Raw genomic sequence first — 22,849 nt, 5'->3', positions numbered from 1 at the left:
TGTATGATAGAACCATGCGTCCCTCTACCATGCAACCTAAACAACGAATGTGTCTTAACCACACATTCCTTTACCACGTAATGTTGTGATAAAGGCATGAATGGTAAAGGGGTATGCGTGGCTAAGGTTGCGACCCCACTGCCCACCCCCTAAGCTACAAACTACCCCCCTTTACCTCCTACCCACCATGAGGTCCAAATACCCACACCCCCTCCCAACCCACATGCTGTCCCTAACCCTTAAACACTACCTCAACCCCCTCCCAACCCCTTGCGCTGTTCCTAAAACTACCCCTACCCCTTCCACTGCCCTTAGGCAAACCCTAGTTTAAAAAACTATATTGACGGCGGAGGCGCAGAATCAGGAGGAGTCCACGCTAAAGACGCGTAGACGCCTGGCTAATCTGCGAGGTCAGTTGCGCCTGCTACGGGCAAACAGGGCGGAGAACTCTCTCTTGGCTCTGAAGCGCTTGCACTTTGACGGAGGGGATAAGGTGGGGAAACTCTTGGCGAGACGACTGAGGGTCAAGGGGGCCAGATCTCACATAGCGAACGTGATGCTTCCGGACGGGTCTCGGGCGACGGCGGCGGAGGCTAAAATGGAGGCGTTTCGGGACTATTACGCCTCCTTGTATGCGGCGGCTCCACCGACCCCTGTCCAGTCGGAGGAGGTTCTGGAGCACTATGGCGGGACGCGCTTGCATCCCGACGTGGCGGAACGGTTAGAAGAGCCAATCTCGCTTGATGAGGTGACCGAGGCCATCAAAGATCTGAACCTGGGGAAGACGCCGGGCCCCGACGGTTTGCCGCTCTCCTTCTACCGCCTTTTCCAGGGACAACTGAGTCCCTATCTTCTCAGACTCTTTGCCTTCTTCGATAATGGCCAGGGTCCTTCCCCGGACATGGGGATGGCGGAAATACCTCTAGTTCCTAAGCCTGGGAAAGATCCAGCGCTCTGCTCGTCGTATCGCCCGATTGCGCTGCTCAATACTGATTTTAAAATATACAGGAAGGTGCTGGCTAAAAGACTTGATCCCCACATGCCGGACCTTGTTGACCCTGATCAAGTGGGCTTCATCCGGAGCCGCCAAGGGGCCGATAATGTGCGGAGGATAGCACACCTGGTGGGGAAAGTGCACCACTGGCACATTCCGGCGTGCCTCCTGTCATTGGACGCTGAGAAAGCGTTTGATCGCGTGGACTGGGTGTTCCTCCAGGCGGTCCTCTGTAAGATGGGGCTCGGTCCAAAGATGATTGCCAGGATCATGGCACCTTATGTTGCGCCGCGGGCACGGGTCAGGGTGAATGGGAGGTTGACGGAACCGTTGGCCATTGGAAGAGGGACGCGGCAGGGCTGCCCCCTCTCGCCCCTGCTGTTCGCCCTGGCGGTTGAGCCTCTGGCGGACTTGATCAGACGAAACCTGGACATTTGCGGCGTTAGGATGGGTGGGCAAGTCCATAAGGTAGCATTATATGCTGACGACCTCATCCTCACTCTCACGGAGCCCCGACAGTCCTTACCGGCGCTCCATGCAGTGCTCTGTTCCTTCGAAGGCGCCTCCGGCTTGAAAATTAATCACGAAAAGTCGTGGGTACTCAACCTTACGATCCCTCAGGCCGATATTCCTTTCCTAGAGCGGTTGTGCCCCTATCGATGGACGGATCAACATATCCGGTACCTCGGTCTCTCCCTGACTCCCTCCTTAGAGGGTTGGTCGGCACTCAACTGGGCAGAATGTCGCAAATCTGTCCTCAATGATCTACAGCGGTGGAAGCCTCTCATCCCCTCTTGGCTGGGTAGGTTGAATGCAATCAAAATGTCTATATTACCCAAAATACTCTACCTATTTCAATGCCTTCCTACGCCTATCCCTCTGCCGAAGATTAGAGCCTTGCAGAAGGACTGTACTAAATTTATCTGGGGGGCAGGAGACCCCGCTTCTCTCAGGCACTCCTTATGGCCCCGCGAGATCGCGGAGGACTGGGATGCCCAAATCTGGTGGACTATTACTGGGCCGCTCACTTGCGGTTTGTGATTGAGTGGGGCATTAGGCGGAGTGAGAAGGGATGGCTACATCTGGATCGGGCGGTCACAGGTCGCACCATCTGGAACTTGGCTTGGATCCATAGGGCGGGACGATCCCCTAGTGCTTATTTGGCGGCCCCCACGAAGACTGTTCTGAACGTGTGGGACAAGGTAGCGGTACGGAGAGGCCTGACGACTTTCCCCTCGCCACACACCCCCATTGAGGACAACCCATGGTTTCCGCCGGCCAACCGCACTACCGCCTTTCGCAGGTGGACGCGGGAGGACTGTAAAGTCCTTACGGATCTCTTTGATGGAGGCTCCTTTAAGTCTTTTGCCCATTGTCGGGACGAGTTCCATCTTCCCCCGGAGGCCGAACTGCAGTTTCTCCAACTGCGTCATTGGGCCTTATCGGACGCGGTGTACCCGGGGGCCACCCGGGCCTTCACCCCGTTTGAGAGGCTGGCCCGTTCTGGCACGGGCACGACGGGCCTCATCTCTAAGATCTATCGAATTCTGCAACATCCACACACTCCCCCTGCTCACCCGTATCAGCGACAATGGCAAGAGATGCTGGGCATTGATATCGATCAGGCACAATGGGCCCGCCTCTGGAGGGATGTCCCTAAGATATACCGCAGCATACCACAACAAGAAAACGCGTATAAGGTAATGACACAATGGTACTACACGCCGCAGCGTCTGCACAGGATGTTCCCCTCTGTGCCGCCCGGTTGCTGGAGGTGCCATCATGTGCCTGGAGACTTCCTACACATCTGGTGGACTTGCCCCGTGATCGCTATCTTTTGGAAAGAGGTGTTGAGCCACATTCGGGGGGTGCTGGGATTTCCTCTGCCTGATGCTGCTAGTACAATGTTGCTGGGAATTAAACCTGCCGACTTGCTGGCCCTGACCCGCAGTGAATGGACTATAGCGATGCAAATGTTGGGTACCGCCAGACAACTTATTGCCCTGTATTGGAAGAAGGTGGAGGCTCCCCCCCTAGCTATATGGTTTGGCAGATTATGGCAGGTCATCACTATGGAGCTGCTCTCGGCTAGGCTGCAGTCCCGCACGACCCGCTTTGATAAGGTTTGGCGGCCTCTGGTGACTTATCTTTGCAGGAGCGAATATGCTAGGAATATGCCCCCGGCGCTGCGAGCGTTGCATTTAGTGGAGGACGCGGTGATCCCCTTTACTCCTCGCACCCTGTGACACTGGAGTGGACCTTCTGACAGGTGCTCCGCTGGCTGCGCCCTCCCACCCGGGCTCTTTCGTCCTCGCTGCCCTGGCTGTCCCCCCTAGCTCCCTCTTCTCTTCCTCTCTGCTCCCTCTAGTTTCTGTCTCTACTCTTTTTTCTGCCTTCTGATAGGCTTCCGGTTGAGTGTTGGGCCACTACGGTCCGTTGTCTGTTTCTGTTTGAATTGTTTGTACCTGCCCACCTCTCGGGGTGGTGTATAAGGCGGGGTATCGGTGGGGCGTAGTGGACTGCGCTTACTGATCTCCCCTTTGAGCGACTTACTGAGGTTCTGGACTGACCTTGATGTGCACGACGACGAACATAACTGAACATACCAGCTCACGCAGAGTCTGCGCAACAAGTTATATAACGCGGCCGGCCCCATGTGGGTTGTAGGCTTATCGCTGTGTCAATGTGACCCTTTTTTTTTGTGTGTCTCTGAACGAGACTTAATAAAATAGATGTTGAAGCAAAAAAAAAACTATTGACCCCCAAGCCCTAAAAAACTACCCTGACCACCCCTTCCCCTCCCCCTGCCCTGTGGCCTAAAACCCAGTCCCTTAACCCTGTCCCTTAACGTGACCCCACGCAGCCCTGATCCAGCCCTAAAAACTACCCTGACCCCCAGCCCTAAAAAACACCTGACCCCCGCTGTGAAAACTAGCCCTGACCCCCTGCCCTTAAAACTCACCCCACCCCCAAAAACTAGCCCCCAAACCAGCAGCCCTGAAAACTACCTGCAACCCCCAGCACTGAAAATTTCCCCGACCCCCACCCTAGCTTTGTAGATTACTCCAACCCCCCAGCCCTAAAAACTAGCCCGAGCCCCACCCACCCCCGGCCCTGAAAACTAGCCCCGGACGCCCTCCAACCCTGAAAACTACCTCCAACTCCCCAACCCTGAAAACTTCCTCTGACCCACCCCCTAGCGCGGGAAAAACTACCCGACTACCCCCAGCACACAAAACTACCCCAGCCCAAAAAAGTACCCTGACTCACCCCAGCCCTCAAAACTACCCCCTGACCCACCCCTAGCTCACAAAAGAACCTCTGACCCAGCCCACAAAACAACCACCGACCCACCCCCAGCCCACAAAACAACCCGACCCACCCCAGCCACAAAACTACACCAAACCCCCACCCAGAAAACTATCCCCCACCCAACCCCCAGCCCACAAAACTACCCCGATCCACCCCAGCCCACAAAACAACCCCCGACCCAGCCCACAAAACAATCCCCCCCAGCCCCACAAAACAACCCCATATCCACTCCCCAGCCAACAAAACAAACCCCGACCCACCCCAGCCCATAAAACTACCCCAACGCCCCCAGCTTACTAAACTACCACAAAACAACCCCCTAGCCCAGAACGAAATTCAGCCCCACTTACCTCACCTCTTCCTCCGAGGTCTTCTGCTTCCGTCCGCAGCAGCTAGATTGCGCATTGCCTTAACCTCGCTTATGCGTGGTTGGGGGATATGCGTGGTTAAGGCAAGGGTGATTTAGCTGGCGGAGGCGGAACACTCCTGGTTTAGTCCACGGTCTTCAGACTGTTTCCCCTCAGCCAGCTCCTGACCCCTTAGTACAATGTAAGTTAAATTCAAATGACTGAAAAATAAAACATGTATACAATTCAAAAGAAATGGGGTGTTCTAAGGGTTTAAATGTATAAAAAGTATATGGGCAAACAAGGCAAGGCAATGATGGATAAACATATAGAAATAAATTTGAAGCATGACTATTGTCCATTAAATGAAAAAATTCTATCAGACCTGATTTGAGAGTCTTTGATGAGCACCCTTGCTCTAGTGTCCAGGTCTAAAAATCTGCAGTTGAATAATCTCCCCCAAAATGTAGTTCAATAGGCCATACCATAAAGTGAACAACGCTGGCGCCCCAAACACTCGGATGCAAGTATCTTGGTTTAGAAATGCATACAAAGGGTGCCTTCCTGTTTGTGAAATGTATAATTGCAATTCTTTATTGCGGATGGTGGCCCATTGTTGCAAGTTGGACTAACAATTCTGCAAATATGATTAACTTCTCAAATAAAAGATTAAGGCAACTTACATAATGGTGAATTTGCGCTTTTCCTGCATGCCTCACTACACAGTTGTGCTTATGGTGTGAAACTGAAGTGTTGCAGCTGAACCAGAAGATTAGACCGGAAGATGCCTGGCCCTACAAAACTTCTTCTGCATGTTTGCAGAGGAGCAGTGTCTTGAGTTTGGCAAAAATATCAGACAGAAATGCACTTAAAATCGCAGCCAGTCAATGCTTTGATCGCACTAAATGACCTGTTTGTTACAATTTAGGTTGCTATGTACAGCGATGCATGAAACATGCAGTGGGGAATGAGATCTCCCAATGTCAACCCAGCCAGTTCCATCTTTCCTCTTTTGATTCCTTCTGCCCCTGTGGGCTCTAGTCTATAGCTAAAACTAGCTGAATTAGGGGTTCTGGAGACTCTGCAAGTAATGCACACGTGTCCTAAACCTGCCAGATTGAAATACAGGACATTTTCTTGTCCTTAGATCAGGAAATTGTGATGGCTCAAGTCCCTAGACAGACAGGGAGCTTCCCAATGGCCATCTTACTAGGAGGAACCATGCTGTTTTTCTCTGAGTCATTAAAAAAGATACCACTTATCACCTCTTGTCACAGGAATAGATCAGTCCTCCAGATCCATGCATCTTTTAGAAAGAATTGGTACTGACATGTGTGGCCATTTGAAAAGCCTACAAAGAAAACCGACACGGCACCCAGGTGATGGACAGGGAGCCTTTGGTGAGAGGGAATCAATGATGGGTGTTTTAGGATGAATTTAACGAGGAACACACATCTTGTCTAATTTATAAACATATAACCAATAGGGAGTCCAACAGCCGCAGAGATTTTTTTATTGCAAAACCTAAACTAAATTATATTGGTACGGTGCATGCCAGGCATGTTTGTTACTCAAGTGTATCAGGTAAATACAGATCGGATGCCTACAAGCGGTGCATCTGTCAGGACAACAATTGCAATTAGATGCAATCTGTGAACATTCCAGAGACGCATGAACATAGCTTCTTCCTTTCAGAGAAGACACTGTCTCTAGAATCATCAACGCAAGAAGGTGGAAATGGTAGAGGACACTTTTCTGAGACATGTACTTTTCTCATACCATGCTATGCCCTTAAGGACTTGCACCATCTCCACCAATCCTTTCACTGCATAGATGTCTCAGGTGTTGTGTGGGTTCCTTGCCTTCCTCGGGGTAGCTGCTCTCTTATACTCTATGCAATCAGCAGGTGAGTGGTTGAAGCTTCTAACCCTGGTCTTTGTCAATGCAGATATCAATGAGTGCCTGCGTACCAATCCTCCTTGCCCACCGGGACAGACTTGCATTAACAACGAAGGTTCTTTCACCTGCCAGAGACATGTCCTAAACTGCGGCAGAGGCTATCACCTCACGGCAGATGGCTCAAGATGCGAAGGTAACGCCTAAAATACTGGAACAAAAAGCAATGAATGATAACTTATACACAGAAACTGCTTATCTTGCGGTCCTCAGATCGCATTGGGCTGAGGTTTTTTTGTTACCACCATTTTTTTGCTCCTTTCCCTAGATATAAACGAGTGTGCAGCTGTTCCTCAACCATGCGGAGAAGGTCATGTCTGTAACAATTCCCCGGGAAGCTACCGATGCGAGTGCCGAGCTGGCTTCTATTTCGACACCATCAGTAGAACTTGTGCTGGTAAGCTGCATGGTCCAATCACTGACAAGTCTTAACGGAGAGGCAAACATAAACTTAGATGTCTTATGACAGGGGCATCGAAGGCAGGAGCCATTCCTTTTTTTTTTTTTTTGCAGCACGATCATAACGTAATTAATTGTACCTATAGAATTGATAATTACACAGCTCAAAACTGAAATAATGTATTTCTCTATAATCAAATTTAGTGTCTTGTATTGTGGGGTCACTTCCTCATAGTGAAAGAGGTAATGAATTATTCAACCCTTACGCACTTGCACTTTGCTAACATGTATGCTGCGACGTAGACTGCATCACATAATGAATGTATTTTGGACCTTTTAGTCTACTGCTTGTAGTTTACCTTGGGGTCCGACTGAGCGAGATTCACTTTTTATCTTTATTTTAAAAGAAATAGTTACAGGATGTGTCGTATTTGCACTTTCAACTATCTTGTGCGCATTTATGAATCTAGTGTGTACAATGAAAATTGTAACTGTTGGGTCTCTGCATATACTTGGTACATATATTATATATAGATATCAAAGATGCTGTATAATGAAATAAAACTTTTAACGGTATAGGTTGACCCAAACTGTTTTATCAGTAATCCATTACAATGGTGAAATCGGTCTAATATCTTTGTACTTGTACACTTAGTTTTAGCAAACTGCTTGCATCTCGTATTGCTTAACAACATTGATGAATTTATGGTTTAACATGTATTTAATTTTAATTTTAGCTCTGGATGATTAGTTATTTCAGAGCCTTTTTATTTGTTTATTCTTTATGTGGAACTCCTAGGAGCATCAAAACACACTATTGAAAGAGGGTCCTGAGGCATGTTTATAGACCTGACATAGACACATCCCCCAACAGAATACTGAAACAACAGAATGTGCCCATGTGCCCATGGGTCTCATCAATAAAACCTTCAGCCTGTACATGGAAATGACCAACAAAACTAAGTGTTGTAACGAAATATTACTAATAGTGTGTAACTGAGGCAGAACAGGATATCTCAAAAAGCGTAAAGATACCCATCAGTTGCTGTCCGGTACCACCCTTGTCATCATCTGGGTCTGCTCACACCAAGGAGCTCACAGTTGTAGTCCTCAAAACTAGGCGTATATGTTGGATGTTACAAAACTAGTGATGTACAGAGGATTTTAAGATATCAAGATAATGTGTGCTAACTGATTCGCATTGCATCAAGTGGTGAAAACAAAATAAGTGATGTGCATAAAATTGGAGAGATGGGAGGATTTGAAGTTTTAATGGTGCCTCTCAATCTTCCAATGGTTAAAAACAGTGCAAAGAGGTAGCAGTTTGAACGAATATCTGCTACAGATAAAATATGGTTTTATTGATGAGACCCATGGGCACCTTCTGTTGTTTCAGAACTTCTAGGAGCTCCTCATCATAATAAAAATTGATTGAATGATTCAGCCCTCTCTGTCTCAGTTCATTGTATGACTTTTCTAAAACAACCACTTTTGATGCACAAGCAAGGCAGCTGTTAGCTTGATTTAATAATTTGGGCTGTGTGTATTTTTGGGTTGTGGCAGGGGTCTCAGTTAATTTCACATAAACCACCAAAGATCTGTAAGTTAAACGTTTAACTGCCATCAGCTTGCTTAACAAGGCAACCAGCTATTTACCATACCCATCTGCTGTTCTGATTGATTTAACATTCTTCTCCATTTGTAGAAAAGGAGTGTTTAATGTTTTGTTTTAATGTTCTAGATATCAATGAATGCCGACGCTATCCAGGACGCATCTGTGCCCACAAATGTGAAAACACTCCAGGATCTTACTACTGTAGCTGTACCGTAGGCTTTAAGCTTTCAATTGATGGAAGGTCTTGCGAAGGTATGGTGCTTCATGCATTGAACCCAGACATGTGGAAAACAATGGGAAGACACGCCATATTTATGTGAAAACTTCATTGTTAAGTCTCCGGGACAAAAATAAATTCCCTGGTGGTAGAGTTGAGGCCTCAGTTAGAGGCATTTGTCTAGATCACGAGACGGAATTGATAAAGTTATGAAAAAAGTAGGAGAAAATCCACAGAATGTAGAATGTACTGAACCTATAAACAGTGCTGGATAATATAACAATTTTAAGATTTATCTAGATGTGTGTAGCACGCTGAGCACAGAGCTTGGCTTATAAAAACAGCCCTGATTGACTGAGATCATGCAAGAAAAATACCCTAAAAAGACTAAAATGATGTGAAGCCAGTGTTAGACAATATTCAATATACAAGTATTTAAATCTGGTTGGGCTGAGGGTTGCAAGCATTTAAATACGAAAACCATTTTTCTAGAACAAAAGATTGATAAGATGGATGGAATGTACAAACATTTTTTTTAAATGTGTTGTGATGCTCGTGTTAGGTCTGATTTTAAATAGAAATACGCTGGCTTGACCTCTGTCTTGAATAGACAGCTAAATGCAAAGCTTAAGTGAAATCATTTTGAGCCATTAATGGAGTGCCTGACAAGCTGCTCATTTTTGGAATTCAGGCGTTGATGCGTTCGGGAACAAGGATGGGGCCTGGTGTTACTGTAACTTTATATTCATCTTGTATCCCTGAAGCTACATGCAATATGTTCACCATTTAGGAAACGTCAATGTTTTCTGACAGTTGTAATTCTAAGAAAAACATAAGAATTACTAGCATTCAGAGCAGTAATGTAGCCCTGCACACAATATTAGGTTGGGCAAGATTTATTTTCCCACTGACCAGCTCCAGGGAGATTTACTGTCTGGGTCGCACATTTCGAGAACCATCCAATACAAAGTCCTGTTGTTGCAGACAAAGCTCTTGGCCAGGGATAAGGGTGGTGGCTTCTCATGCAGAGGTTTCTTCTAAAGGAATTTGGTCTCAGGAATCAGACTTAGTCTCAAGAGTGTTAGAATTTGTCACTGCATCTTTTCAGTGCCTTTCTTACTTGTTCTGGAAGACATCACAATCTATTGGCAGAGCTACCAGCCACCCCAAGGGGTCAGGGTTCTCAAGAGATTCCTATAATCGCAAACATAACCAGAACAGCAAAATACACATACACAAAGTTACCCTAGCAAATGAATAATGGTAATTGAGATGCTGGGGATTTCTGGAGTACCTGCCACATGGAATCTGGACTGAGGATCTCATGAAATGTCAGGAAAAGTAACTACAGGTGTCTTGGATTAGGCATTCCTTTTGTATCCTTTTTTGCCGTCTTTGGAATATTTGTAGTATATTGTGGATATTCGAATTGCTGAAGTAAGAGGAGTCTGTGTAGAAGTTCCCCACACTTCTCCACATGTGTGGCTTTTATAGTGAGGTTGATCAACTGGTCCTTTACAAAAGCTGCTCATACATCAGGGTGCCCTGTTCACGGAGAGGAAAAGGTGGACTCCCGCAGAGCTGTTTTTTAACTTACTGCACTCTACGCGAGACCCCACAACACTTGTCAAGCTGTAGAGATCAAAACTTCTCCAGGCCTAGGTCTTTATTTGGGAATTGCTAGTGAAAATGATTTAATAATGGTTGTAATTCATTGTGCACGGTATCTTGGGTTGAAGAGACTAGGTGGTCTAAGCAGGACACAATAGGACTTTCTCAGTTTAAAATTGTAGCTACGAGCTTAAACAAAAGAACGCAGGAGGCTGAGGGACAACTCAGAAGCTGTATTTTTAAGCTTAGTGCAAGCAGTGTGCTAGACGGCAACAATAGCACATTGATTGTAACTAGAATTATTAGTCATTGGAGAACAGTACAGTAAACCACTGTGTGTTCCTATCACTGGGTCAAAAATCTAGTTCAGAGGTTAAGATTTTAGAGAGGTCGTTCAGATGGATTTTTCAACAGCAGCACATTAAATGCAAGATGTATTTATTTCATAATTTACGTTCACATGCTTTGGGCAGTGGTGTTTGGGAGTTTGCATGAATGAACAGGCTGGTACAATGACTGGAAAAGTACACAAAAAGAACATTGGGTTCTGTGACTTTGAAATCATATTAAAAATAAAGTGCTAAGTATCATAGTACCTCTAAAGTTACGAAGTGGAATTTTTACAATAACATGTTTTTTCTTTTTAGATGTGGATGAATGTAGGGACAATCCTTGTAGCCAGGAATGTGCCAATGTATATGGTTCCTACCAGTGTTACTGTCGTAGAGGTTACCAGCTGAGTGATGTGGATGGAATCACATGTGAAGGTGAGGATCCAGCATAAAAGTTCAATGTCTTTGAAATAAATGGTTGCTACATCATTGGTCAACTCTGCAATAAACCTTTCATTTAATTATATTACAGATATGCTCTTCACACCCAGTAGGCTAATTGAATATGAATATGTTGGTAACGTGTCTAAAACCATGTAGCATGTGATGCTGCTGAGCTACCCATGTTTCTGCAAGGAATATGTTTAAAAAACACATCCCTGTCCAGTCTTGCCCTGTCCAGACCAATTTCCACATTCACGAGAACAGATTTCAAACTATTAGATTTTTCTTATGCCTCCTGCAAGATTTCTCCTGTTTCAATAAATAAATAAGAGTTGGCAGTATAATGTTGATAAATATTCAACACATTCTTTACATGTCTTGAAAGTGCCTTCTGATAAAGAAATCTTACTTTATTCTTCTATTGACTTCACTCTATAATTAGGGTGAGCTTCGAACAGTGGGAAAGTGCTCCTTAGCATAGTATCTGAAAGGCAGGGTTATTTCACAAGTACATATAGCTATGATTGTGGGCCTGGTTTAGTTCTTGGTGGATGGGTTACTCCATCACAATGGTGACGATTATCCTGTTGGCTGAAATATGAATGCCAGTGGATATAATGGGATCTATATTAACTATGGGTGAATTTTGCGGATCTGCGGTCAGCGAATTCGCAAAAAAATCAGCGAATTCGCAGATTTTCCCGTGAACTCGCGGATTTTTTAGCGATTTGCACTGGAGTACTTTCTACTGGCTAATCCAGTAAGTGCTACTTCGTTGGGTAAATGTATAGTACTTTTCCTACACTGCAGCTGCGTAAAGGGCCAGATGATTTGTCTCCACTGATCATGTGTGCCAGTAACTTTGCCACTGCGCCAAAAGGCGCCGAGGTCCCTTGAGTGAGCTGTCCATCATAGTTGGGAAAGGGCGGGAAGACGTTTGATACAGCTAGTGTGTGGTGCGGGGCCATACGGGTGGAGCTTCTATGCGTGTCAGCATGCCTCTTGTGTATAAAGGGTCAGAGAGCGAGCAGGGCAGCCCATGAGGCGAAAGCAGCCTCCTGGTCACAGGAACTACACGGGGATTGCGCTCAAGAAACTCATGGATTCAAAGACCTCCCTCGAGTATTACAGCTAATTTTCGATGGCAGATATGGGGTTAACGCACACGTGCCCAGCCTCGACCGTGCTCACTAATGTTTTGGGCTGATTAAAACGTTACTGAATTTGAGCTTCAACTCGGGCACCTGCTTTATTTATATCTGTAAGTGCTTCCTGTTGAGGTTTAATTTTTGTGACAGGAGCCTCGTGCCAGAATGAAACCTGCCCTGCATAGTTTTGCAGCGTGAATCTTTCTGGATTCACTATGCTGTGCATTATTCCGCGGTCAAGTGGTTGGGTACGGAACCGTAGTCTTTTCTCTTTTTTTTTTCGTAGCCCAGGTGGGCGTCGACGTCCCACCTTTTGGTGTCCTTCCTGTGACGTCGGCATGCTTCCTGCGGAAGCTCCCACCCTTGGACGCCATCTTCAGATTCTTTTTTCCGCCTTTGGGTCTGGATCGTTTCCCGAGAGGGCTCCAGAGATTTGGAGAAAAGAAAAGCCAAAAGCCAAGTTTTTGGGAAGAAAACAGTTGAGAAGACGAAGTGAGACTACATCATCGAAGGGGACGACGAAGGAAGAGGATCTTCGAGGAACTTCGACATCCAGAAAAGGCCCTCTGAACGCAAGAGATGGACAACACACCATTCAAATTCTGCTGGAACTGCCACCACAAGAACGCGCAAAAAGACCACGAAAGCAGGGACTGCAACGCCTGCTCCGCCTTTACGCCGAAGACCCTTCGAGTGAGAGAGAGGCAAAGAAGAGCTAACTTCTCCATGCAGTGCAAGGACCAACCACTGTCCCTTCGAGACCTGGGACTTTCGACTGACTAGGAGGATTACATCGCCGAAGAAGACGACGGCTACACGGTCGTAGATACCGATAATACGAAGACTCCAGAAAAGGTAGGAGATTCGACGCCCCAAAAGACTCTCGACAGTCTGCCCAAGACTCTCGAAAAAACGAGGGCAAGACCCCGAAAGCGCCGACGCCGAAAGCATCGGCGTCCGCAGCAACATCCAGGGCCAGCGGATCCTCACAGAAGGACTCCCAGGCGCCGAAGGACGGCGACCAGCCAAGGTCGTCAAAAAGCGTCCACGAAAGGGAACGCTCGACGCAGAAGACCTCTTTGACGTCGATAAAGGACACAAGACCAGTCTTGATGCCGAAACCAGTCTCGACGCCAAAACCAGTCTCGAGGCCGAAACCAGTCTTGACGCCATCTTGCCAGACAAAGAGACCGGCACAACCGCTCGACGCCGGACAGCCTGCCGAGATGGAAAGAAAGAAGAGAAGACTCGAGGCAGAGATGGAGAACATCCTGCAGCGAAAGAAAGATTTCGACGAAAGGATGAAAGCGTATACAATTCCGTCGAAGCCAAAGCAACCGGTGGTCGAGTTCGTCAAGGAAGAAGAAGAGTTTGAGGTCGAAGGACTGTCGGAAAGCCAGGAAGATCTGGAATATCGGGAAGAAGAGGCCCCCTACTACGAGGAGGAGGCAGATGACGACCAGAGGACATTTCAGGGCTCGACATACCCGGACACACAGGACCTAGAGTGGCAGGACCTCGAAGCCGGGAGTCCAGAAGAGGGAGTGGACACACATCCTGCGAGACCCTCGCCGCCTGACGACATTGGCCTTTACAATGAAGTCATCAAGAACGCAGCAACAGCATTCAGAGTAAAACTCGAGGAGGAACAGCCGAAGGCGGATTTTCTCGTGGAAACACTGCTCCCAATACAAACTAGGAGCCAGTACCTGCCAATGCTCGAAAGCATCAAAGGACAAAGGAGAGAGGCCTTCAAAGAGCCTGCGACTTGTAAACCCGTCACACCCAGGACGGAGAAGAAGTACAAGCACTCCCCTAAGGACCCACCCTACATCCAGGGATCGGTCACTGCAGACTCCATCATTGCAGCAACAGCAAGGAAAAGGGCCAATGTCCTGACAACTTCAGGACCACCTCCAGAGAAGGAGAGCAGAAGGATGGACCTGACAGGGAGAAAGATCTAGAGGAATGCCGCAACGCACTGGCGCATGGCTAATTCCAACGCCCTGCTGAACAGGCAACAATACCAGTTCCTGGACGAACTGGGCCAGTTAGTCAAACACCTCCCACAAGAATACCAGCAAAAAGCTACGCACCTGGTAGAGGAGGGGAAGAATGTGGCAAATTCTTGCCTAAAAACAGCACTGGACGGTGCAGACACATCCAGTAGACTTATGATGCTGGGCATCACGGAAAGGAGACAAGCCTGGCTCAGAATATCAGGTTTTAAACCGGAGGTGCAACACAACATCCTGAACACCCCGTTCAACGGTGAGACTGTTCGGAGCACCAGTGGACGAAAAGCTCACCCAGCTGGAAAAGGACAAGGACACCGCAAGATCCATGGGGGCCATGCAATTCAGAGGAACAAAGAGAAGAACCCCGTCATGGAGACCAAACAGGAGAGGGGGAAACCAGCCGGGAACGTCGCACCAGACTTTCCACCAGTCCCACCAGGGCGACACCCAGATGCAACAAGGCCAGCAAAAACAACACTGGCAATACCAACAGAGGGGCCAGTCCTTTCGCGGGATGGTGAATGGATGTGGAAACAACAGAAGAGGGGGACAACAACCCACCTCCAAGTGACTCTGCCACGCTACTAGTGCACACCCTTCCAAAAACTCCAGGGGTGGAGCACAGATACAACAAAGAGGAGTGGCTCGGACTAAACATCCAAGAGCACATAACACCGGTGGGAGGAAGACTGAACCTTTTCTTCCAGGAGAGGAAGAAAATAACTACGACAGATGGACTCTCAACACCATACAGTACGGATACTTCTTAGAGTTGGTAAGAACACCACCAAACAAAAAACCAAAAAGAAGAGCACTAGCAAAGAAGGAACTAGAGCTAGTTCAAAGGGAAGCACAAGAACTCCTCCAGAAGGAGGCTATCGAGCCTGTACCACCCATAGAGAGGAACAAGGGGGTGTACTCTACGTACTTCCTGGTACCAAAGGTAGACGAAACAATGAGACCCATCCTGGACCTAAGGTTCCTCAACAAATGCATAAAAACCCAAAAATTCAAAATGACATCCCTGCAAGAGGTCCTTCAACAGATACAAGGCGGGGACTTCATGGTCACCATAGACCTCAAAGATGCCTACCTGCACATCCCAATGAACAGGCGGCAAAAACATCTGCTAAGATTTGTCATCAACACATATCACTATCAATTCACGGCACTGGCATTCGGACCGAAATCAGCACCAAGAGTATTCACAAAGTGCCTTGCAGCAGTCGCAGCACACTTAAGGAGGGGAAGGGATCCACGTATACCCTTACCTGGACGACTGGCTAATAAAGGCAAGGTCATACAAGACATGCAAACGGCACGCACAGCGAGTGACAGACACACTGATGGCCCTGGGTTTCTCCATCCACTGGGGAAAATCATCAATGAACCCAGAGCAAGTAAAACTTTTCCTGGGTGCGCAGATCAACACCGTACAGGAGAAGGTGTTCCCCAGCGAGAAGAGAACACTGGCACTGTTGAAGGAGGTGCGCCTCTACCAGAAGGGGCGGACTCTGACAGTGAGGACGGCGAGCAAGATGATGGGCATGATGGCCTCATGCATACGCATAGTGCCGAATGTACGACTCCACATGAGACTACTCCAGGAGTGGCTAAAGGACCAATGGTCACAAGCTACAGGTTGTTGGGAAGACCTAGTGGTTGTAACGCACGCAGTGCACAAGGAGATATCATGGTGGAACAAAGGAAACTTAACAAAAGGGAAGCCTCTAACACCACCAACACCAACTGTGACCATCACCACAGACGCATCCCAGAAGGGATGAGGAGCACACATGAAAAAACTCAGAGTGAGGGGTCTGTGGACACCAGCGGATGCGGTCAAACACATCAATTACCTGGAACTAAAGACCGTTTTCCTCGCACTAAAGGCATTCCAGACGAAGCTGTACAACCAAACAGTGTTGATCCAGACAGACCACACAACAGCGATGTTCTACATAGACAAGCAGGGAGGAACTCAATCAGCCCCGCTGTCAGAACTAGCGCAGGAAATATGGAGATGGGCCATCCCACTAAAAATAGATCTACTGCCGATTCATCTACCAGGGAAGGACAACGTGGAAGCGTACTGGCTCAGCAGACAGACATCGGCTTCCCACGAATGGGAGCTCAATGCCCAAGAGACAATGAGACTGTTCGACAGGTGGGGAACACCATCGATAGACCTGTTTGCAACACGCCAGAATGCAAAATTCCAGCACTTCGCATCCAGGCAACCAGGGGAAGGGTCACTGGGGAATGCCCTATGGATAAGATGATCAAAGACATTTGCTTACGCTTTTCCGCCGATACCCCTGATACACAAGGTACTCAGCAAGTGCAGAACGAGCAACATGACCCTGATACTGGTCGCACCACAGTGGGCCAGACAGACCTGGTACTCGCAGATTATGGAGATGACACAGAGTGCACCACACAGATTTGGGAGAAGGAAAGACCTACTCTCCATGCAAAACGGAGAGGTGTTGCATCCAGAGCCGGAAAGCCTCAGCCTGGCAGCCTGGCTCCTGAGGATATAGAGTTTGCACACCTTAAATTACCTGAGAGCACCCTGAAGGTACTCCGAGAGGCAAGAAGACCTAGCACGCGGAAGTGCTACGTGGCCAAATGGAAGAGGTTCACACTATGGTGCAGAAAGGAAAAACTGCAAGATGACAAGAGACTCAACAGTGCTTAAATACCTCACGCACCTGCTCGAGGCTAATCTGAGCTCATCCTCGCTAAGGGTACACCTGGCAGCCATAGTCGCTTACACTTGAGAAGAGACAGGCAAAATCTTCTTTACTTCACAAATTGTAAAAAGATTCTTGGAAGGTGCAAAGAGGATCGCACCGCCAAAGAGATTACCAGCACCAGCATGGAACCTCAATCTAGTACTGATGGAACTCATGAAAGCACCCTTTGAACTGATCCATAAGGCCTCCCTACAATTGCTAACTTTGAAAACAGCTTTCCTGGTGGCAATCACCTCGCTGCGCAGGGTGAGCGAGCTGCAGGCGGTAACGCTACAAGAACCCTACATACAAATTCACAACGATAGGGTGGTGATGAGAACGGACCCACAATTTATGCCAAAGGTGGTGTCTAAGTTCCACATCAACCAAACTATTCAAATACCTAGTTTCTTCCAGAAACCAACGACAAACGCAGAAAGGGCACTGCACACTCTGGGCGCCAGACGTGCAGTCATGCACTACATAGAGAGAACTAAGGATCACAGAAAAACAAAACAATTTTTTGTGTCATTCGCAGACAGTTTCATGGGAACAGTAGTTACTAAGGGGACAATTGCACGATGGATCGCACAAGCAATACAATTCTACCACAAACAAGCTGGGCAAGGACTAGCAGAGGGGCCACGGGGCCATTCAACCAGGAAAAAGGGAGCAACAATAGACTTCCTGGCTAACACTCCCATTCAGGACATATGCCTGGCGGCAACATGGGCTTCAGTGCACACGTTCACAAAACACTACTGTGTGGACATACAAATGAACAAAGAAGCACAAGTAGGACAGACGGTGCTTCAACACATATTCAAAAATCAAGGCTCATCTTCCACCCAGCCGCCACAATGATAACAAACCGCTACAAAGTCAATGCACAGCATAGTGAATCCAGAAAGATTCACGCTGCAAAACGAATAGTTTCTTACCTGTCGGTGTAGTTTTGCAGCTTGAAGATCTTTCTGGATTCACTAGCGAACCCACCCACCTCCGCCAGAAAGATGAGGCTGGAGAAAGAGGTGGTAAAAACAGGAAAAAGACTTAAACAGACTTCTGAAGGAAAAAGCAGTAAAACAAAATATTGAAACATTGCCATACAATTTGGAAACAGAACACAAACAGGAAAAAAAAGAATCCGAAGATGGCGCCCAAGGGTGGGAGCTTCCGCAGGAAGCATGCTGACGTCACAGGAAGGACACCAAAAGGTGGGACGTAGACGCCCACCTGGGCTATGAAAAAACCAAAAAAAAAACAAAGAAAAGACTACGATTCCGGACCCAACCACTGGACCGCGGAATAATGCACAACATAGTGAATCCAGAAAGATCTTCAAGCTGCAAAACTACAGCGACAGGTAAGAAACTATTCGTTATCCACGAAGATGCCACAGTTTTGTCATGTGCAATACCGCTACTGAACTGGAGTACTTTCTACTGGCTAATCAGTAAGTGCTACCTCGTTGGGTAAATGTATGGTGCTTTTCCTAAACTGCAGCTGCGTAAAGGGCTAGAAGATTCGCCTCCAGTGACCGTGTGTGCCTGTAACTATGGTCCCTTGAGTGAGCTGGCCATCAAAAAAAAAAAAGAAAATCCGCCCGTGAACGAATTTGCAAATTTTGTGACAATTTCGCGAGATTCGCGAATTTGCCGAAAATCCGCAAATTACGCAAGCGGGACGGATTTTTGGCCCATGCTTAATTTATATTTCGGGGGACAGGATATATTTTACTATTGTGACAGAGTAACCTGTCCGCCAAGATCTAAATCAGGTCCTTAGTGTTTTGCAGCATGAATCAGTTCTGGATTCACATGCTGTTCATCATTCCGCCATCAAGTGGTTGAGTCTGGAACTCTCCTCTTGCTTAGTAGTCTATTCTCTTTTTTTTTTCATTCTTTTTTTTTTTGTTGGGTGTCGACATTAGACATCCTCCCCGGAAGTCTCCACATGGGGTTACCATCTTCAGATTTTTTTTTTTTACACCTCTGGGTCTGAAAACCTTGCTTAATCTCTCTAATCATCAAAAGTAAGAAGAGGAAAGAAAAGAGGGGTTCGTTGATAAACATGAAAAATCAGCAAGGATCATGTAATTTAAGAGGGACGGTATGCTTATCCAGAGATTTCCATAGACTTCCTCCTAAATGCACAGAAGTAAGTGGAATGTGTTTCGAGCGAATGATGGAGAATGCGCATAAATGGGCTCCCTGTTCTGCGTGAGATGGAGAACACAGCTTTCTGTTTCCTCCCGGAGTGCCACCACAAGTTTGCCTAGAGGGACAGCCATCAAATGTGCAGATTTCAAACTGAAAATGCTGAGGGCACAAGAAAGCCAAAAGCATGGCCAGAAGGAACCCACCATCATGCCGAACGAGAATGCTTGGATGCCGATAAAGAAATCATTGACATTGAGCCTGAATTTAAGAAGTCGAAAGAGAAGCGCACCCAGGTAACACTGAAAAAAGATGGGAGCAGTCGAGCTGAGCGCTTCAAACTCCAGATCACAAAAGACTGCCTCCATGCTAAACGTTTTGCAGACTGAAGGCAAGTTGAGGCAAAAAGAGACCCTCGTGTCCCATTCAAATCATATGGCAAGTGGTCGACGCTCAGAGAAGACACCTGCATTGAAAGACCAAGATCGAAGTCTAAAGAAAGCGAAGAAGTTGTCAGTCAGGCAACGCCAGCCAAAACTTTGACACCAAAGAAAACATTGGTGACTAAACTCAACACTGGCGAATGAACCGAACGTGCCACAATCCTCCAAATAAAGAAGGACTTTGATACCTCTCTCCAGGAATTTTGAATACAGTTGAAACCTTTGGTGGAAAGTGCGCAGAAGGAGGAAGACTCTGGTGAACTCGACCCCCTAATGATGCCAGAGCCTCAAGAAGGGAAAAACCCAAAGTGGCAGGGCCTGTTTCAGGACATTGAAGGTTCCAAAGGCACTGAAGAACAATGACAAGACCTTGATGCCGATTCACCTGAGAAGGCATGGACTCAAATCTGTTGAGGCCTTCTCCGATGAGATCGCCATGTTTGACCAACTGGCGAAAAGTACGGCAGAGTGGTATGGAGTCCAGTTGAATGAGGAGATGTTGCAGATATGCTATCTGCTAGAAATACTCCTACTCTCTCAAAGTGAGAACCAGTTCCTGCCACCAATGCTCCTGAGCATCTTGGACCGGGGGAAAGGCATTCAAGGAACCAGCAACTTGCTGGTCAGTGACATCTTTGGTCGAGAAGAAATGCAAACATTCTTCAAAGGACTATGCATACATTTGGGGCAATGCGGTAGCAGACTCCATCATTGTAGCCACCGCCAGCGAAAGAGCTAATGTCCTGACTCACTCTGGCACCCCCAGATAAGGACAATAAAAAGGACATAAATGGTGAGGAGAAAGTTAGAGAGGGGAGCTGTAACACAGTTGTGCATCGCAAACTCAAATGCCTTACTTAGCAGGTATGCCTTCCAAAAATGGAAAGAGATGGGCGGGTTAATGAAGAACCTACCAGAACAATATCAGAAGAGGGCAAGCAGGAAGGGAAGAGCATAGCTAATGCATGCCTAAAATCAGCACTCAACGCCGTGGACAGAGTGGCTAGAGAGCTAGTGGCAGGAACAACTTTCAGGAGGCACACTTGATTGAGAATCCCTGGGTTCAAGAATGAGGTTCAGGCCAATATTATCTACAACCCTTTCAATGGAGAATACCTGTTTGGAAGTGCAGGAGAAGACACACTACTACAACTCCAAAAGGGCAACAACACAGCGAAATCAAAGGGGGCTCCACAGTTTAGAGGGCAGCAGAGAAGGGACACCACCCCCACTAGAAGACATACAAGAAAAGGAGGTTTTCAAACCATTGCAGCACATCAAGCCTTCCAACACGCGGTCAGGCGCAAGCACCGGTACAGCAGTGGCAATTACAGGTACCACAGAGGCAGCTCTTTCACGGGTGAGCAAGAGGCAAAGGACATCCATCAAGAGCGGCTGCAGCAGTAAACAAGTGCCTCGCAAAATCAGGAGCCCCCCACACACACACTATACCTCTGGGGGGGAAGTATAGGAGTAGTGGAGGGAAGACACATCAGACTAGAGCAAACTCTGCATCATACAATACAGGAACTTCATAGAACTGGGAAAACATCTACCAAGTCTTTGTCCTTAAGCATACAATCCACACGAAAGAAGAGAAAACCTATATTCGTCAGGAAGCAAATCAATTGCTACATAAATAAGCAATAGAAAAGGTGCCCCTAAAAGAGATCAGCCAGGGAATCTACTCAACATACTTGCTGGTACCGAAACCAGACAAGTCGCTATGGCCCATATTAGACCTCCGTGTTCTAAACAAATTTATAAAAGCACTGAAGTTCAAAATGAGAACTCTACAGGAAATTACCCCTAAATTCCAGCAGGGAGACTACATAGCAACCATAGACCTAAACGACGCTTGACTGCACATCCCAATGAAGCACAGGAGGTTTCTGCACTTTATAATAGACAAAGCACAATACTATTACAGAAAAAATCCGCTCCTAGAGTGTTCACAAACCATTCAGCGGCAGTCACCGCTCGCTCAAGAAGAAAGGGAATACATGTGTACCCCTACTTATGTGACTGGATAGTGAGGGCAAGCTCCACACACAAGTGCAGAGACAGCATAAGAACATTGATGACGACACTCCACAGGCTGGGGTTCACCATAAACATGGAGAAGTCTTAATCCACGCAAGAGCAGGGCAGAAGAAGCTCTGCTTGGGAGCGATAATAAATACAGTGCAAGCGCAAGCAGTTTCATGCGAGAAGAGAGTTCTGGCTATAATGCAAGAGCTTGGGGCTACCATACGGGTTATTCGCTGATGGTGAGGACTGTAGGGAAATTACCAGGGATGATGGCTTCCTGCATACCATTAATACCACACGCGAGGTTACAAATGACCAGTCCAGGAATGGGTCCAGGAATGGGTCCAAAGCCAATGATCACAGCTGATGGGGAACTGAGAAGATATGGTGATTGCCACAGAAAGAGTGCGAGAGGAAATGATGTGGGTGAACAGGACGATTGTAACAGCAAGAAGACTGTTTATACCACCAACACCCACAGTGACCATCACCACAGAAGCCTCCCAAATGGGAAGGGGAGCATATATGAGGATGCACAACATCAGAGAACCATAGAAACCACAGGAAGGAGTAAAACACATAAATCTCCTGGAACCAAGGGAAGTGTTCCTAGCCTTAAAACCTTTCAGAAGCAATTGTGGAACACATCAATACAAATTCAAACAGACAATATGACAATGATGTTCTACCTCAACAAGTGGGGAACAAAATCTTTCACCCTCTCATGGTTAGCACAGGAGATATAGAGATGGACCATCCAGAGAGAGATAACAATGACAGCAGCACTTCTACAAGGGGTAGACAACGTGGAAGTAGACAGACTGAGCAGGTAAACATCCAAATAGCACGTGTGGGAGTTGAATCAGAAAATTATTAGAGAAGGTGTAAAAGAAAGTGGGGACACCTGAAACAGATCTTTTTGCAGTGCCTGGAAACACAAAAGGCCAGTTCTTTGCATCCAGACACCTATACTCCCACTCCCTAAGGAATATGCTGTCAATAGACTGGTCAGGGAGATTTGCACTCTTTACCTGATTCTGCTATTATCAATGGTCATCAACAAGTGCAGGCAATCACAGATTATT

At 47.1% G+C, this 22,849-nt stretch overlaps 1 protein-coding gene across 2 annotated transcripts in view; it reads left to right on the top strand.

Moving 5' to 3' along the window:
- The window catches only part of FBLN1 (fibulin 1), a 900,993-nt gene that overhangs the window by 333,380 nt on the left and 544,764 nt on the right, over positions 1-22,849 (top strand). For both annotated transcript variants that reach the window (XM_078673831.1, XM_078673830.1), the window contains exons 9-12: positions 6,602-6,745; positions 6,878-7,006; positions 8,750-8,875; positions 11,099-11,218. In XM_078673831.1, coding sequence (XP_078529957.1) covers positions 6,602-6,745; positions 6,878-7,006; positions 8,750-8,875; positions 11,099-11,218 — 519 coding nt within the window. The remainder of the gene's footprint in view (positions 1-6,601; positions 6,746-6,877; positions 7,007-8,749; positions 8,876-11,098; positions 11,219-22,849) is intronic.

Source organism: Lissotriton helveticus, chromosome 1_1 (assembly GCF_964261635.1).
Source record: "Lissotriton helveticus chromosome 1_1, aLisHel1.1, whole genome shotgun sequence".
Taxonomy (NCBI): domain Eukaryota; kingdom Metazoa; phylum Chordata; class Amphibia; order Caudata; family Salamandridae; genus Lissotriton; species Lissotriton helveticus.
The sequence above is the reverse complement of the archived record's forward strand: the minus strand, read 5'-3'. Positions and strand labels throughout refer to the sequence as shown.